The sequence below is a fragment of the Mytilus edulis genome, chromosome 8, assembly GCF_963676685.1.
Source record: "Mytilus edulis chromosome 8, xbMytEdul2.2, whole genome shotgun sequence".
In the NCBI taxonomy this organism is placed as follows: domain Eukaryota; kingdom Metazoa; phylum Mollusca; class Bivalvia; order Mytilida; family Mytilidae; genus Mytilus; species Mytilus edulis.
Genome location: NC_092351.1, coordinates 84509681 through 84528468, shown reverse-complemented (window position 1 = coordinate 84528468; position 18788 = coordinate 84509681). Strand labels below are relative to the sequence as shown.

The 18788-nt window shown below is 33.2% G+C and overlaps 3 protein-coding genes across 3 annotated transcripts; 1 reads left to right on the top strand and 2 right to left on the bottom strand.

Annotated features, from left to right (window-relative positions):
• Positions 1-4669: 4669 nt before the first annotated feature.
• Positions 4670-6273, bottom strand: LOC139484463 (uncharacterized). Its single transcript, XM_071268196.1, has 2 exons — positions 6195-6273; positions 4670-5070 (listed from the first exon to the last, which is right to left on the bottom strand). Exons 1-2 carry the CDS (start codon positions 6271-6273, stop codon positions 4670-4672), a joined length of 480 nt encoding a protein of 159 aa, XP_071124297.1.
• A 555-nt stretch (positions 6274-6828) lies between these two features.
• LOC139484462 (uncharacterized) lies at positions 6829-7194 on the bottom strand. Its single transcript, XM_071268195.1, has one exon. It carries the CDS (start codon positions 7192-7194, stop codon positions 6829-6831), a length of 366 nt encoding a protein of 121 aa, XP_071124296.1.
• A 4263-nt stretch (positions 7195-11457) lies between these two features.
• On the top strand, positions 11458-16224 carry LOC139486467 (uncharacterized). Its single transcript, XM_071271351.1, has 3 exons — positions 11458-12572; positions 13418-13867; positions 14556-16224. The coding sequence occupies exons 1-3, from the start codon at positions 11471-11473 to the stop codon at positions 15773-15775; spliced, it is 2772 nt and encodes a 923-aa protein (XP_071127452.1). The 5' UTR covers positions 11458-11470; the 3' UTR covers positions 15776-16224.
• The last annotated feature ends 2564 nt before the right edge of the window (positions 16225-18788 follow it).

Below are 18788 nucleotides of genomic sequence, written 5' to 3'. Positions count from 1 at the left end.
GATATTTGGTCTAAAAACTCTGAGTAACGATGAAAACGATTTATAGGAAAGTAATTATTTTAAACATTGGTAGAGGCTTCAATGTCCTATTGATGTTGAAAAGCATTTTGGATTTACGTTTGAATAAGAAAAGACCTTTGTAAAATATCTTTCAAGTGATCGGGTTTTGTTATTTGTGCAGATATTTGCTGGAAAAATTTGATTTTAATAGTCCAGGATTTGAAGGATGGTGCTCATCTTCTCTTGAAGTGCTCATCTCCTCTTAACCCCACCCTTATATTTCCAGCACCACAAAGAATTTTATGCATTAGCTTTTTTTTTAGATCATCTGAAATGAATTTGAGATCATTTTTTAAATGTTATTTGGCTTAATTTTTAAATAGTTTGAAAGTTTATTTTTTATCGTAAGCATATTATAGATGTGGTGGCCTTCGGCTGTTGTCTGCTCTTTGAAAAATTCCCCATTTCCATTCTCAATTTTATATGAGTATATTATAGTATTGGTCATGCCACTACTGTTTCACATAAACAATGGCCATCATAGATACAAGTATCTTGCCATAGGGAGGATCTTAAAAGAAACTGATACCAAGATGTTTGATTAACAATGTGTACAACAAACAATCTGCATTCCCATAAAAACAACTGTGCTCCCCTTCATGACGAGTGCTCTTTTATTCACATGCGGCTGACTTCTTGTAGGAGCTTCTTAGGAAGAACGAACAGACTAGCCTTTTTTAATTTCACGTTCCGCTATTTTTAAAACTAAAAAGTTTGATGAATATCTTTAACGCGTCTATCTTATTGCTCAGTTTATTTTTGACTTGTGAGTTTGAATGTCCCTTTGATATTTTACATCTCTCTTATGCAGTTAAAGGTGTGTACTGTTACTAGACTTTTCGAGCTTTTTTTTAGCCATGACAATTTCAGTTTGTTACCAATTTATGAGTTTGAATATCCCTTCGGTATTGTTCGCATCTCTTTTGTAAAAGGTAAAATAGGTATAAAGATAGTTCCAACCATTTATATATAAGATTTTATAACACCCTTGATTTTTTTATATTATGAATCTGAATCCTTGAAAAGCGAATTTTACTAATAAAACACTTATTTGCAAGTAGTATAACGGGTTTTATAGCCTGTGGTTAACAATGTCCATAATTATTGAATACTGAAATGAAATATTGAATATATTACTTCAAAATATTGTTCCTATAACGGAAGTGTTTTTTTTCTTCCTGAAACAGTCAAATATTTTTGTAAGGATACAGCGAGTTCGTAAAGGTAACGAATCAAAAGTAACAATAATGTATGCACTCAATGTGATCTGCAGGTGCTATATATATTTATCTGATTGTCGTGACTTTTATTGCGTCGAATATAGAGGCCAAATAATTCTTATCTGTTGACATCACTTCATTCGGGACAAGAAGATATTGAGAAGTGTACTTGAGAAATACTAAATCTGTGTGTGCAGAGTGTAACATAACATTTAGGCAACCATAGTGGAATCTTTCTGTGCTAGATCTATTTGGAAATATATATCGAAAAACCCTCTTGAGAACTGTAAGTAACTTTATTCAAAATACTTATAAGAAAAATAATTGTAGACGTAAATCTTCCTGGCAGTTACAATTAGTCAATTCAACAACAAAATTTTTCAATTGCAAATTTATGTCTTTTCTAATTACTACAAGAAATGTTTTGGCGTCATCAAGTTCATATTATGGCTTACGACAAAATTATAAGACTAAAACCTCATGCATATGACAGTTTTTGATTCACAATGAAAAAGTTGAAATTGTCATAGCTTGATTTGTATCATTATAGGCCATAGTTCCCTTTGCATTGAAAAAGGCTAGGAAATTATCCAACCATTCGAAGTTTGACACAACTCTTTTGTTCCACGTTTACACATAGCTTTATTAAGGTCGGCGGGTAATCATTCGAAGTTCGACACAACTCTTTTGTTCCACGTTTACACGTAGCTTTATTAAGGTCGGCGGGTAACCATGTTAATGTTACAATGACGATCACAGTATCAGCTTAAATGGAATTATGAATAATATATATGAAATAAAGAAGATGTTGTATGATAGCCCATTGGATAAGAAAGAAGAAAGATAAACATGACTTTGCAGCAAATTAATTTGCAATTATATTTTCAAAAGCCTTAAGCTGAGATACGCCATACTACAAGCACATACTATTTGACTGTGTTGTCGGCTGGTACTAACACACAAACTTTTTTCCGAGTACCTGAAGTTTATTTGATATTCAAACAATGGGCGAATAATAGTTTTACATTTGTCATAAAAGAGCCTTTTGTAGCTAACTATGCAGCATGAGTTTCACCCATTGTTGAAGGCCGTACAATGACCTATATAGTTGTGTATTTCTGTGTCATTTTACTTCAGTGGACGTGCTTATCAACTTATAGATTTACATTATTGAAATATTATTCTACTCGATTTAGGGGAACCATATCAGAATCACTTAACGTACAATTTCTCAAGTCCCTGTTTATACTTTTGCTGATTATCAACAATAAATAAAGGCAACAGTATTATACCGCTGTTCAAACGCATAAATCCATGGACAAAAAACAAAATCGGGGTAACAAACTATAACTGAGGGAAACGCATTAAATATAAGAGGAGAACAACGACACAACACTACAGTGTAACACACACAGAAACGGACCAAGCATCAGACAAGATTCCACGAGAATAAACTGTTTATACCATGACATAAGCCTTTATCACAAGAAAATAATATATATTCCGGTTGTTATATAACATCCATTATTTGAAATCAAATATTGACCCTCATGATAGAGGTGCAGGTTATTTTGTGTGCATAATACTATATGCACATTTGATATGGGAAACGTCATGTTCCATTAATGAGTTTGGCATATTTCGAGAGTATGCTACTTTGATAAGAAGAGAAAAGGCTACTTAAAGTAAGGAGTTCTTGGTTAGACTGTCGTTGATAATTCCATATCTTTTGATTTAAAAAGGAGAGATATTCGTCTTTTAATCTTGTCATGAAAAAACATATCATTATTCATACACACACATGTACAGATTTTCATTTACGTTTATTTTGTTGAATGTTTTGGTTGTCAACGAGCTTATCAAACTTAGTTCTTTGTAATGATGAAAGGTGAAAGATGCCGCTAAATTCAGAAGTACAGATAATGTTGCCGACCATTGAATGTTGTTTTTCGATCACGGTGTATAGAATATTTCATTCATCTAATCATCCAATAATTTTTATTGATTTATTGTGTACTTGACGTCCAGTGGCACATATGTCATGCATGTTCAGGATGAGAGCAAATTAACAAATAATACCAAAAAAACGGATTCTGCAATGCAAGCTGTGGAACACTCCTTACATCAGGCCCCAAATTTAACAGTCCTATTCACATCCAAACGGATGTACCGCATACGTAAGGGGTTTACTCCAGGAACGGAAAGAGTCGAGGAACTTAAACAGGATTATCCTACATTTTTGACCAAGAAGATTCTTAAAAGTAAATTGATACTGTTTAGATCTTTTACTTTTTTAATATCCCTATCTTAAACAGCAATGGTACCATGTGTACTGTACTAGATGTTTATTTCGACAAGTAAAAACTACTCAGTATTGCCAAAATGTTTGAAAATTTTGAAGATTAGATGAGAAATTATAGTACATTACAAAGATATTTTGTTTCCAATCTTTAACCTTTAAAATGCTGTTACTGTCTTAATACCTGCATGTACGAATCACATCGGTTAACTTGAGGGCGAAGAGATGAGTATGCGAGTTTGCACCATGTATCTATCTTTTATTCATATATTATATCATATGGTCGCTAACAATCGATTCTCTACAAATAACGAATAATTTCACATAAGTAAAAATACATAAATTATAATCAGATACATGTTTAAATGTTCACATTAACTAAACAAACAATAAAAAACATTCCATTCATGTATCATAAGTTCTCTCATAAGTTAAATCACGTTTAAAATAATAATTAAAAGTTACGCATATTTCTAATAAATAGTATATAATGTATTCTCTCTTTAAATAAGTTTTGATGTAATAAAGAGATAGTATACATAAAAAGTTTCTTACCAACTATAATCTGTCTAATACGAAGCGCACGTCAAAGGCGTAACGTCATAAAACAAAAACGGGAAAATGTGTTGTTCAAAAGAGCGCAACGTTACATTAGCGCTTTCATAAATAAATAGTAAAAACTATGTTTCGTATTCTTGCAAGAATAAATTAATATGTTAGTTAAACTTTCAACAAATAATAAACTTATATTTAAAATTTGAATATTTCAAATCTTACACTCCCCACAATGAAATTACCAAATAATTTCTTAATACAGTTTGAAAAATGTAATACAATTTTGTCACCAAAAAAAAATAGTTCTATTTAGAACACTCGAGTAAGCATAGTTTATTTATAGGTCTCAAAATCTGTGACTGACTAGTTTTGACCACACAGCTACGGATATGACCATCACGGCTCATTGTCCTCTCTGTATACGTTCATCAGCAACTAAACAATATCGTCTATTTCAACATCTCGTTGTTCCCTCTGCCATTTGCTTCTTTGCTGTAGGGTTGGTAAGTGTTCCCTCAACCAACGTTTTCAGAATTCATTCGCTAGGTATCATTAATAATAGCATATTTGGCGTTAAAACTGGTAAATCACGACAATCGTCACTTATTGCTGTTATCTGTCTATCATTCATAATACGCTCAGTTTCGGCCATAAATGTCAGTAATTGTTCATCGCTAAGTAGTAGTTGATTAATCAGTGCTTTAAAAATGTTCCTTCTTGAATGAATCATTCGTTCCCATGCACCACCGCGGGGACTTGCATATGGTGGATTAAATGTCCAAATAATGTCCTTGTGTAGCATATAATTTGATATAGTTGCTTTATTCCATTGTTCAATGTTTTTTCGAAGTTCTATTTCACCGCCAACGAAATTTGTTCCATTATCACTGTAGACCTTTTCGGGAATGCCTCGTCTACTTGGAAAGCGTTGAAAGGCTGAAATAAAAGAATCCGTATTTAAACTGTGGGCTATTTCTACATTATATGAACCGCTCTTGTTGTAAGGCACGTAAAGAGGCATCCATATCTCTTAACAACTGACCGTCCAAGTTTAACGTTTAATGGATGAAAGTAGTCAACTCCGACAAAGGTAAAAGGAGGTTTGTCTGCAGTCATCTGTTCCTCGAGTAGGGATGCCATCTGCTGTTTACAAAACGGACCATGTTGTCGTTTGCATGGTACGCAACGATCGATAACTGTCTTCACAGCACTGGATCCTTTCAATATCCAATATTTTTCACGAGAAGCTGCAAGCACCTGTTGTTTTCCCACGTGTCCCGTGGTTTCGTGATAATAACGGATGATAAGCGTAGTCACGTGATGTTTGTTTGGCAGTATTACGGGACAAGTGCTTAAGTCATAATTTAGGCGCCCTTTTGATCGGATAAGTTCATTAACCAAAACAGGATTGAGAGAAGCAATACGGCTTCCTTTTTTCACGGGCTTTGCTTTCTTCAAGTTTGTTATTTCATCTGAAAAATAACTCATTTGAACATGTGCTAATATTTTATCGGTAGCCTCCCGAAGTTCTGTTACATTAAGATTACCACTGTTACACGGCAAATGATGTCCAAGGTAACGATTTCTGCAATAAATCTTCAATCTCCTAAACCATGCAATAGCTCGTCTGAGTTTTATCCAGTCGGAGAAGTATCCTAACAAATTGTCTATGGCATTATTGGTTGTAGCATGTACAGCTATCTCCTTCTTTATTTCAGTATCAGTCTCAGATATCCCTAGTTCTTCGTCCAGTACGTTCCTTGGCCATTGCTCAGAATTTGTATGAAGAAACTTTGGACCGTTCAACCAAATATCAAGATTTTTTCTATCGCAGGCGTCAATGCCTCTTGACGTTATATCAGCAGGGTTTTGTTTGGAGTCAACGTGTCGTCACTGATCTAGAGATGTTGTATTTTGTATAACGCTCAATCTATTTGCTACGAATGTTTTAAATCGTCGTGACGTATTTCTAATGTACCCTAAAACAATCGTTGAATCTGTCCAGAAAGTAACCGTATTTATATTTAATTCAAGTTCATCTGACAAAATCTCATACAAACGACAAGCAGTAACAGCTCCTGATAATTCCAGTCTTGGTATTGAAACCTGTTTAATTGGTGCTAAGCGAGCTTTTCCCATCATAAGAGAGCAAGTAGTTCTGTCATTTTCATCAACGACCCTGAGGTATGCACACGCGCCATATCCAAGTTCTGAACCGTCACTAAATATGTGCAATTGCACATTTTTAACATGTTGAACATCTCGTGGTAGGAAACAACGGTTTACGGACAAATTTTCTAAACATGGTAAGTTCTTCACCCAACTTTTCTATTTATCATGGTACTCTTGTGGAATCTGTTCATCCCACCCAAACTTCTCTTTGCATAAGTGCTGTACAATAGCTTTTGCTCTACGTGTAACTGGAGAAACCAGTCCAAGAGGGTCAAATATGGATCTAACGATTGATAGTATACCACGCCTTGTCAGAGGTTTGTCTGATAGTTTTACTTTAAATTTGATTTTGTCTTCATTCACATCCCAAATATCGCCGAAGGCTTTGTCACTTGGCAACATATCACTAGGTCCAAGACTGACTACAGATGAAGCCCGTTCTGATTCTGGTATTGCATTCAAAACATTTCTTCTGTTACTGAGCCATTTTGTAAGTCGGAAACCATCCATTTTCATCATTGATTAAAGGTCTGTAGCGAGTTTAATAGCTTGTTGCTCTGATGGTACATATTTCAGACAGTCGTCGACGTAGAAATTTCTTTCTACAGTTAGCGCAACTTCTTGGTCAAATAAATGTGCATAATCTCTTGCCGTACGTTTAAGTGCATATGCAGTACAACTTGGCGACGATGTAGCCCCAAACAAGTGAACGTTCATACAATAAATTTTAGGTTTCTGATCTAAATTCCCGTTAGGCCACCATAAAAACCGCAACGCATCACAGTCGTCTTCTCGAACGCGTACCTGATGAAACATGGCTTCAATATCGGCAGCCAGAGCTACTTTGTCTGGTCTGAACCTGATAATTACACCTACTAAACTATTCATTAAATCGGGCCCCTGTAGGAGTTGGCTGTTAAGTGAAATTCCTTGATACTTCGATGCGCAGTCAAATACTACACGAACTTTTCCAGGTTTATTTTCATTTGTTATTGGGTGATGAGGTAAATACCAAACACATTTTGATTTAGACTCAATATTAGTCACCTCCTTGGCATATCACTTTTCTATGTAATCATTGACAGTTGTCGTATACATTTTATGTAACGTCTCATTACTTGACAATTTGGGTTTCAATTGTTGTAAGCGGGCATGTGCAAGAACCATGTTATTTGGTAGCGTGGTCTCTCTATCGCGCCAAGGTAGTCCGAGCTTGAAATGGCCATCTTCCTGTGTTATAGATTACTCCATCATTTTCATAGCCTCTTTATCCTCTATAGACAAGCTATTCTTGTCTTCTCGTGTTCTATCATCAAAATCAGAGGTCCACATCCATTCTAATTGTCGCTGCAACAAAACATCCCTTGCCTCCTCAAAATGTACATTTATAACATTTGACGCATGCGTATCTTCAATAGGACCACGAATAGCCCATCCGAGGTGTGAGCGAATTGCATATGGTTAGTTTTCGTTACCGGACCTTACTTCTAGCGGAATGTGAGCGTTAGGTGAATCTGTACCAATTAACAACATGACCTCGGTTAAATCAGTAGAGGGTATCTGTATATCGGCTAAATACGACAATTTTCTTATATCTACATTTTCTGCGGCAGATCGAGCTAAAATTGGAAGCTTCTTTACTGACCAGACCTTTTGTAAAGACACGTTATCATTTCCGTCAATAGCTTTTACTTGTAAGTCAACTTCTTGACCGTGAATTGTACTACCAGAAGAGCTAACAGTAGACATCTCGAAAGTGACCGGCTTGCTGGCTATATTTAATTTCTGAAGTAATCGTTCATCACATAAAGTTTTATCTGCTCCGTCATCTAGCAAGGCAAATGTTTTGCAAGAGTTACCGTTCCGACCCTTAACAAGGACAGGAATAATTCCTAAACAGTTCTTAATCATAGAAACCTTAGGAGCTGCGCAATTAACTGAAGGCTGAGTAGCTTCATGATCAAGACCGGGCTTAGGCCAACTATGCAATAAAATATTATGCTTAACATTACAGTCAGAACAGTGCATGCTTTTGGTTTTCTACAATTATTAGCAAAATGCTTTCCTTTTAAACAATTATAACACAATTTTAACATGCGTACTAATTTATACCTATCATCTAAACTCATTGACTTGAATTTGCTACAAGATGTCAAATCTACACATGTACCTGTACAACATTTACATTTGTGCTCATACTTAGCTGTGTTATTTAAACTTTGAGTACTTAACGTAGTAACTTTACTATTAACTGTATCATTATTATGATGTTTACTTGTAAAAACTCTATCATCAGTCTTGTTCTGATTGTTTTCTCTACAAAGATCGTAACCATACATAGAACTAGCAATGCGTGATTTTCGACTACAAATTTAGCTAAATCAGAAAAACGGGGTTCTCTACCAGACTCACTAATTGAATGAGCAATATCGACCCATCTTGTTCTCATATGCATTGGAAGGCGTTTAACAATACACCTTAAATTTTCAGAATTATCAATATCTGAATTAAAACCTAACTGAGACAATGTGATTTCATATTTTTGCATTTCTAATGCCAATTTAGATAAACCTTCAATATCTTTAATCTGAGCGCCGTACACTAATTTTTCAATAAATGATCTAGCAATTACATGTAGCCTACCGTATCGGGAGTACAATATTGCCCTAGCACGTTTGTAACCCTCATCAGAATCTAAAAATACACAATCTTCCATACAACACTTTGCTTCACCTCTACCGTACTGAATTAAATAACTCAGTCTCAAACTATTATCACTTATTCTACCTTCAATGTTTGTCTCAAAGTTCCTTTTAAACTTACTATAGTCTAACGGAGTTCCATAAAAAGTTTATAATTCTGGTTTTGGCAAATTAAACCCTTCGTGAAGTGTAGATGCTAGGCGTTGAAAAGCCGAATCTATGCTAGAAACACTTACATCTGAAAATCCAGATTGAGCACTGATTCCCTGTGTACTGTTATTAATGTTCATCTTTGGTTTATCAGTTGCTGCAGTTTATCTGGAAAGAGAGTTCATATTAATACATTCCTTTTCACTCTCAGGAACAGAGCTCTGTAATGTTTGCGAGACTGTTTGCGAAATGTTCCAAATGTTCATGATTCCACTGTTATTATCTGTGTCTTCTTCCACTGCTTCTTGCCACACTGATTCCTCGATATTGGCCTCTTTCATCTCGGATAGTTGATTAAATACCTGTTGTCTAAATTTAATTTCTATTTTTGCACGCTCTAGTTCATGCTGTTCTGATAATTTCCTGAGTTTAAGTTCTGCGATGAACCGCTTAGCTTTGGCACTGCGAAATCTAGATTGTGATGAAACTGAAGATCGTGAACTCAATCTGCTATCAATTGAAACCGTATCACTTTCTTCGGGTTTGTCCTCTTCATGCGATTTTTCACTCGCAATATACTGGGAAAATCTATCCCTGAATTCTACAAAGTTCTCATGACAACGTTCATAGTACACTTCCAAATTTGCTATAACTTCTGATTGTGTACACAAATCTAAACACTGTAAGTGTGCTAACTTAAATTTTTCAAACCTTTCACATAACTTTGAATATAATTGTTTTGGATGTTCCACGTTCTCATATGAAATTAAATTCTTCTCCAATTCGTTGTACAATTTAGAAAGCTGCGCTACATTCGTACTACGAGTCCGTTTTACATCACCGAAGTCCAGACAGTCTTCATTCCGTCTATCGGTAGCCATTGTTTAACCAAATAGTCAAAAAATCGGCACAATTTTAGAATTTCCTCCAGAACTTGATAATTGTCTCCAGAATTGAGAATTGTACGAATCACATCGGTTAACTTAAGGGCGAAGAGATGAGTATGCGAGTTTGCACCATGCATCTATCTTTTATTCATATATTATATCATATGGTCGCTAACAATCGATTCTCTACAAATAAAGAATAATTTCACATAAATAAAAATACATAAATTATAATCAGATACATGTTTAAGTATTCACATTAACTAAACAAACAATAAAAACCATTTCATTCATGTATCATAAGTTCTCTCATAAGTTAAATCACGTTTAAAATAATAATTAAAAGTTACGCATAATAAATAATAAATAATATATAATGTTTTCTCTCTTTAAATAAGTTTTGATGTAATAAAAAGATAGTATACATAAAAAGTTTCTAACCAACTATAATCTGTCTAATAAAAAACAATGTGCATCCGTATGTAATCAAATAAAGTCTAGACGACGAAGCGCACGTCAATGGCGTAACGTCATAAAACAGAAACGGGAAAATGTGTTGTTCAAAAGAGCGCAACGTTACATTAGCGCTTTCATAAATAAATAGTAAAAACTATGTTTCGTATTCTTGCAAGAATAAATGAATATGTTAGTTAAACATTTAATAAATAATAAACTTATATTTAAAATTTGAATATTTTAAATCTTACACTGCATATAGATTAATGAAAGAGATATATGTAGATAGATAAAAGATTAAACTTTAAATAAATGCAATGTTTTGTCTATGCAATCATTATGTAATTAGTATGCAATGAATGGCAAAATTGTGGTCAGTTCACTTGAATGAATTTAGCTTTATCATCTGTATAGTTATACTGGAAATTTTAACGAAATCTTAATCAGCACACCAGGAGCTTCAATAAGGTGTCTCAAATTATTGCTATCGTATTCCATTTTCTCATAAATTTGTAATTAGTGTCAACATCTTTACCACATAAATGTAAATAATGTTTGATTATGTGTAAAGTTTGATCTAAACATTCTATCCAAAATCTGAGACGCACTTTTGTAGATAATGGTTCTAGGAGCAACATATTAAAAAATCCACCTCTCGGGGTATCCATGAAGAAGCTAATTGCAATTGACAGTTGAAATTTCTTGTAAAATTTTGTAGACACAGTTAAAATTATAATTGATTACATAATTGTTTTATAATTCTAGCATTGCATTAATTTGTTAACTGTCCATATATATCACTTTTATAAATTTTCAAGCATAATAAAGAAAGTTAAAGCATTTTGAAACTGGGGAATTGGAGGTATAAAATCTTTGTTTTGTGCTACCTCAACATTACCTTCATATTTGTTTATGGTATTTCAGAACTTATACGAATATAAATTTTTCAGAATGATGGCTGATAAAAATATGGTCAGCTTGATAACTGAATTAGAACGACGATATTTAGAATGCAGCATATGTACAGAAGTGTTTGATGAAGATGGACGTACACCAAGACTGCTTCCGTGCCATCATTCGTTTTGCTCAGAATGTATAAAAAGGCTCGGTCGAAAAAAGGATACACTTAAATGTCCGTCTTGTAACGCTGTGCATAAGGTGGAGAGTCCTATAGATTTTCCAAAAGATAACACAAGAAGGGATTTAACGTCATTTTTGCAGACTCACTCATATCGTAATGCCTTCAAAAAATGCTGCAAATGTGGTCGTACTGTGGATGTTACTCATACATGTCAACAATGTAAGATGGATTTTTGTGAAATGTGTCGGCAACAACACATAACAGAAAACAAATCGCACAGCTTAATTGTTAACAATTCTGAGACATTCCAGGAGAAAGAAGACAATTTTGATATTTGTCAGATTCCTAATCATGACCGGGCGAAATTGAAATATTTCTGTAATTCTGCAAATTGTCAAAGTGTTCTGTGTCCTTCGTGTGCACTCGAGGATCATCGAGAAATCAGTAAACATGCTCTGGAAGACATCGAAGAAGTTTTCAAAAAGAGAAAACAAGATTTGGGTATTGACGTTGAATCCCTTCGAACGCAAATATTACGTGTCAATTATATACTACAAAAGGTCCAAAAGACTACTGCTACTCTTCAAGAGGAAGGGGATAAGTTCCACAGAAACTTGTACCCAATATATGATAGAAATATCAAAAGACCTCTTGATCAATATGATATTGCTTTCCAAACAATAGAATCAAAACTAGTTACAAGAAAAGATTACTTATGTAGATTTCTTAAAAATGCAAGTGAATGTTGTAGTCTTTCTGAACAATTAATTAACTGCAATAGTATTAGCTCCTTTTTGAACGTCCATCCAACAGTAGATGGTCAATTGCAACTGTACTTAAATACCCAAGTTGACTCAACTGAAGACGAAATTGATTTGGAGGTGAAAAAATTTGTTGACGATAGTCTTCGATTGTTCGAGAGAAGCATAAACAGACAGAAAAACCACGAGGGAGATGAAGATGAGATACTGTTAGTGAATCAGGTTATAGGTAAGTACAAATATATTTACTTTAATTTGATTTAAAAGATGCACTGTAAGATAAGCAGTATAATGGAATCTGTATACAGCTAGAAGGAACATTTTTTTATGATCTCCCATCAAAATATCCAGTTTAATCTTTCATGTTTCAGACCAGGTATTTTAAATATGTAAACCTTTTCATCTATTAGTTCTGGCATTGTTTCCTTTATCAAATGTTACTTTCCTATTTTCATAAACCAAATGTGAACACTTTTCAACATTCTCATGCCAGATAGCAAGATATCTAAGCAGTAAGCCCCATCCTTATTTTGTCGACATTTCTTGTTCAAGACTTTTGTTTTCAATAAAGAATTTTGTACCTCTTCATACGGAGAATGATTCATAACATTTTCAAAATATAAGTTTTCAAGTTTGAGAGTAAAGTGTTTTCCTCCTTGGATTTATCGATGCTGTAAAAAAATAATTGTTTGCCAGACGCAAAACTTATTTTCAATATATAAAAAAATTATTGAACATTGCATGAGAACAAAACCAAAACCAGTCATATCACCTGACAGATGATATTTTAAAGTGGTATCCTTAATGCATGGTTTGATCATTTGTATATAATATGCATTTCTGCATAACTAAGAGTTAAATGTCCACTCCCTTTTGCTCGGTTTTTTTTTTTGCTGTCTGAAATAAACAAAAATTAATCAAGACGACTTTGTACCTTATAATCTTTCACATAAACGTTTTTGATTTTGAAAGGTTGTGATGAGTTTGAAAAAATGCTGCCTACCAATTCATTTAATTAGTGTTATTTTGAATTCGTGTTATTTGGTATTTAGTCCATTTTTGTAATACTTACAGGGAATCACCAAGACATTCATTTGGAAAATACGATACACGCATATGGAAAAAATATCTTCCTACCTGTAGCAACTAGCACTAGTTATTTTATCATACAATTGATACGGATTATACTACATATACCCATTAAAATCATCATAAATATAGCAATAATGCCTGTCAAGCTTATTACTAATATCTATCGCGAGTATCTTGACAATTTACCTTTGAACCGAATGCAGTCAGTCGAATGGCAAATTGAACAAACGAATCAAATTGAAAGACAGTGGCGCAATAGAAGGCGCACCAAACGTGCTTACAATCGACGGTACCATGACGATGAAAACAACCAAGAATACTGTAACGATATTAAAACAAATGTAGTATGGCGCAGTCTGTTGCTAATAATTGTGTTCCTGGTTATACCAGAAATAGCACTTATACGACTTGATATACGAGAACATGGTAAACGTAAGTATACATTATATATACAATACGGATCTGCATGATTGAATTATGTATCATAAAATATTACATATTAATTTGCTTTCACTCACCTACTGAACAAAACTAATCCGTTTCAAATGCTCGCTCGGACATAATATGTGAGTGATAACATACAAGATTATTTTTGGTGAAAAAAAATCTATACATCTGTAAAAGTGAGTCAAAATATACAGAAGGAGTATTCAAACTCATAAAACAAACAGACAATTTTATGACAAAAACTGAAAAACTTTGGACATGTAATATATATGTAACACTTAGGAGGGATAGCATTTCCATTACTTGTAACTGCATGTTTATATAAAATTGAAATTGTCTTTATTAATTATAAGCATGGTATTCTTGATTTAATTGTCGAAAACACCATTTACTTTGCTCCGCTGGGCGTCGTAAGGTAAACTCAATTCTAGATAGTAAAATCTAAAAGTTGCAGAGGTTATGCTTAAAATACAGCACGGTTATCTCCTACATATTAACGTATGTCTTGTGAACATTCACCTGATGATATTTGGTAGATTTATGATATTCTTTTAATTTTTCAGCTAAAAAAGAAAGAAGTGGCCTGCTGATACCTTTTATTATTATTTTAAACTTAACTTGTTTATATATGTGAGATTACTTATATTATATATGCTACTATTTTCTATTATAGTCACGGAACTGAAGTTTGACACTCAAGTGGGAAGCCAGTTTACATGCAGATCAGCTGATAATCAGACTGTAGCTACTGTGCCATCAGAACATATGTTGTGTGGTTCGAGAAGAAGGCTCTTTAAATTTCAAGGTGGTTTTTCAAACTCATCTTTTTCTCCAAAAAAAGAAAGTTCAATAGAATTTTCGATAAGATTTCATGAACCAAATTTGCAACTACAGGAATACGGTGAAGTACTTATTTTTGAATTCGGACTAACAAATGACACCATCAGCACTAAGCTATTATTTCCATCAATTTTGTCTGTCAGAGCATTTGCCTGTCAACATAAGTCGGACATCTATCTTGTGATTGGCAATACAGTTTTAATTAATAGTACAGACATAATTAAATGTGAAACCAGACCATATTGTTTTGACGCGAGATTTATGCTTACCTATCGACCATTTGATTCATCAGTTTTATTCCTATCCAAATCTCAAAAAAATAATGCTACGACCATTCTGCATACAGTTAAGAACGTGAACTTTATACGTCCATTGAAGCCGGTCTTCGCTGTGTATAATTCTGATTTAATAACCGTTTCAATAACGATGGAAACAAATGAGGTTGTATTTGATCGTAACACATTGCATCAAGATTTATACATTTCTGAGGACGATAGAACAATGTCTAATGCAAAGCTCAGTGACACATTTCCAAGCAATAGTTCTAGAACTCCTGTCATTTTTACACGTCCTAAAAAGTTTGTAAACTCAAATGCGATCCAAACAAAGATTGACATTCTTTTCGAGACAAATGATGGAGATATATTTTTTAAGATCGGGATTGTGCAACAAAAAGATGGATTTCCGAAAGTAACACCCCTTTTACAATGTTCGAAGTATGTTGAGACAAGGGGCAGTCTGTATAGCACAACTTGTTCCTGTCTTTCAAACACGTATAAACATAAGATTTTTATAGGAAACCAACTCAGCTTGTTTTTACATTACAACAAAAATGGTATTATTGAAATGTACATACGTGATTATTTTTTGGGATACAGCTATCTAAGCTTTCAATTTGAGCCGTTTAACAAACTGGCTCCTAAATTTTTTATTGAAAAAAATAATGCAAAGGATATAATTGTATCTTCCATCACACATACGGAACTCATCAACGTGAAAAAAATAATTTCCGTACTGATATTAGGAGTAGCTTTACTTTTGTTAACTGTTTAAATTGAAACAACTAAAGTGGATACATATATTGGATAGTTATTTAATTTGTTATTGTTATTCGAGTAGAGTAATTGAAATGGTTAATCTTGACGTTCTCTAGAGAATGTATGGATGATAAAAATTATTGAGGATAATAATAAATTTATGGAAAGAACCGTTAACAGAGATACCACATACAAGTTGCCAAAAATCATATATAAAATAATAAGATTGAATTATTACGTAAATCAACTAAAAATTGTACAATTATTATCGAGCTTTGTAACCTAGTAATTAAACATGTTTAGAAAAGTGGAGAAAACTGTTTTAAAACATTTAGTAGCTCCGATTCCGATCAGGAACGCTTTAATCGAAATATTTAAAATATTGCATCTGGAATGGTCATTCAAATTAAAACTTCTGAATATTCGAATAGTTTTTCTACAGAATGTTCACTATCTGTTATTACAATAATGGCATATCTTATAAACACAAGCGTTTTGAATAATAAAAAAAGATTTTCTTTACAACAAAATGTTTGATAAATAAATTTGTGATATAAAAATAATATTACTAGCTGTCTATTCTATTTATGACAAGTGTTTTATATCACTTGTACGATTTGAACAATGTTAGTGAACAGTTTCCCATATTTTAAAATCAATAAAATGATGCAACAACCTGTTACGTGAACCAGAGACAGTTGACAGGTCACACAAAATTGCTGATGATTTTTTGGCTTTAGATAAAAAAAATAAATGATTGTGATTATAAGTGAGTAATGAATAATAACATTCTTATTAAAAATATTAAACTTGATACATTGTTGGTTTCAAGATGTAAAACTGTGTAAATTCTTGCAAGGTAAATACTTATTGGATTTTGTTTATGAACAAAAAGTGTACACCAACTTTTAAGGATTAACTATATTTTCTCTACTTTTTGTTTATATCCTCATTGTCATATTCCCAATTATTACTGTTATACCGAGTGTGAATTGACGACGTCTTTCGGTATTTTGTTCATCCAACATTCATGTTTTTATTTTTCATGTTTCTGTTATGGCTTGGTTTGGATAATCTATTATGTCAAATCGTATGTAGTTCCAAATAATTATGAAATTACCAGTCCACTGTCATCCAAATTGTCTAGACAAGTATTGGGAAAAATATCGTATAAAGTTCGAGATTTTATAATAGTTACGTATGTATAAAGTTCGAGATTTTATATTAGTTACGTATGCATAAAGTTCGAGATTTTATATTAGTAAAGTATGTATAAAGTTCGAGATTTCATATTAATTGCGTATGAGCCTCACTGATTCTGATATCCAGTGGTGTCTTCTGTTGATGGTATTAGTTTTCAAAGTTACCAGGATAATAATTTAGTACGTCAGACACACGTTTCGTCTACACAAGACTCACCAGTGACGCTCATATCTAAATATTCATAAAGACAAACAAGTACAATGTTGAAGAGCATTGAAGTTCCAAAATACTAAAAAGTTGTGCCAAATACGGCTAAGGTAATAATATGTTCGTTGTAGTACTGAGGTTTGCATGTTGTGTCGACTATTGTAAATTTTGATTGTGCGTTCCTCTGGGGTGAATATTTTTGTGTGTACTAGTATTTCGATCACGTAGTGCTATCATACTAGCAATATTTTGTATACCCTATTTATGGACATTATGCTTACTAGTCTGTGCGTCTGTTCGTTTGTACGTCCGTCTGTTTGTTAGTCTGTGCATTCGTTCGGCCGTCCCGCTTAAGATTAAAGTTTTTGGTCAAGGTAGTTTTTGATGAAGTTGAAGTCTAATCAACTTGAAACTTAGAACACACAGACTGATGAGTCTTATGTAGACGAAACGCGCGTCTAGGGTATTTAATTATAATCCTGGTACCTTTGATTACTATACTAGCCAACAAAAGAACCGATACACGACTTTATAAAATTTACCAAAAAGTATTTAATATAAAACAAAATGAGATACCCTATTTTTAAAAGCTTTCATTTGCAATGTATGCACATATGATAATGGAAATCAAAACCTGTCGGAAAGTAACTAAATTCTGTTTAAACGATCATAGGGTGCAAATTACATTTAATACGCTAATCAAGTTATGTTTATGTTGGAACTAATGGGTTGAAAAATTGTTTTTTTCTCTAAATCATTCTAAATCTTTGGTAAAAAAAGAGTGTTTTTTGAAATCTCAAAAAATGCAAAAAAGACTAAAATGTTTTCATCTCAAATCAAGGCTTTAGATTTTAAAACAACACACTGTAAATTAGGAACCTTTTGGATTAGTTTTAAGATTGCTACCTTTTTTTAAATTCCCTGTACACATTCTGTCCATGGTAAATCAATTGATAATGTATACATTTTAACGATTTCTTGGTGGGCCGAACTTTGCTTAACGAATAAACGAAGAAACTGAATGATTGAAATTTTTTTTTATGGCAAACATTGTCTTTACCTTTAAATGAGAGGTTTGCATCATTAGTTGGAACTTCTATTTTTGAAATTGACGTTTTATGTAAATTTGGTCAAAAAACTTAAATTTCGCCAAATGACTTCATAAAAGCAAAAATCATTTTTTAAACGGATTTATATTTCCATGGTCATTACGTATTACTACCTTCAATATTGGTCCTATACATAGAAAACTTCATCTTTAAAAGTCGTGTATCGCATCTTTTGTTGACGTCCCATATAAAGCACACAACTTTCTACATATCTTTGACCGACCGTGCAAGGGCTGTATAGCCAGTCAAGGTCGTTAAAAACTTCCATTTGTTGTCATATCTTTGAAAAGGAAGGATTAAGTTCATTATAGAAACAGATTCCACTGCTATAACTCGAGTTCAGTTTTATTTAATACAAAGCTCGACAAGCCTTAAGCTTAAAATATTAAAATTTAACTGTCTCCAGTGGAGAAATATCGGGATACACTTGTTTCAGTAATGGTTTCTATATATCTTGTAAAAATAATATATAGCATATCTGCTATCCTAACGAATAAATAAACTCATCAT

Coding starts and splice junctions, on each gene's coding strand:
- LOC139484463 (XM_071268196.1), bottom strand. CDS start 6,273: ATGGGAAAAGCTCGCTTAGCACCAATTAAACAGGTTTCAATACCAAGA. Junction 5,071..6,194: donor AGGAGCTGTTACTGCTTGTC/GTTTGTATGAGA, acceptor CTTTTATTTCAG/CCTTTCAACGCTTTCCAAGT.
- LOC139484462 (XM_071268195.1), bottom strand. CDS start 7,194: ATGAATAGTTTAGTAGGTGTAATTATCAGGTTCAGACCAGACAAAGTA.
- LOC139486467 (XM_071271351.1), top strand. CDS start 11,471: ATGGTCAGCTTGATAACTGAATTAGAACGACGATATTTAGAATGCAGC. Junction 12,573..13,417: donor GTTAGTGAATCAGGTTATAG/GTAAGTACAAAT, acceptor TAATACTTACAG/GGAATCACCAAGACATTCAT. Junction 13,868..14,555: donor TATACGAGAACATGGTAAAC/GTAAGTATACAT, acceptor TTTCTATTATAG/TCACGGAACTGAAGTTTGAC.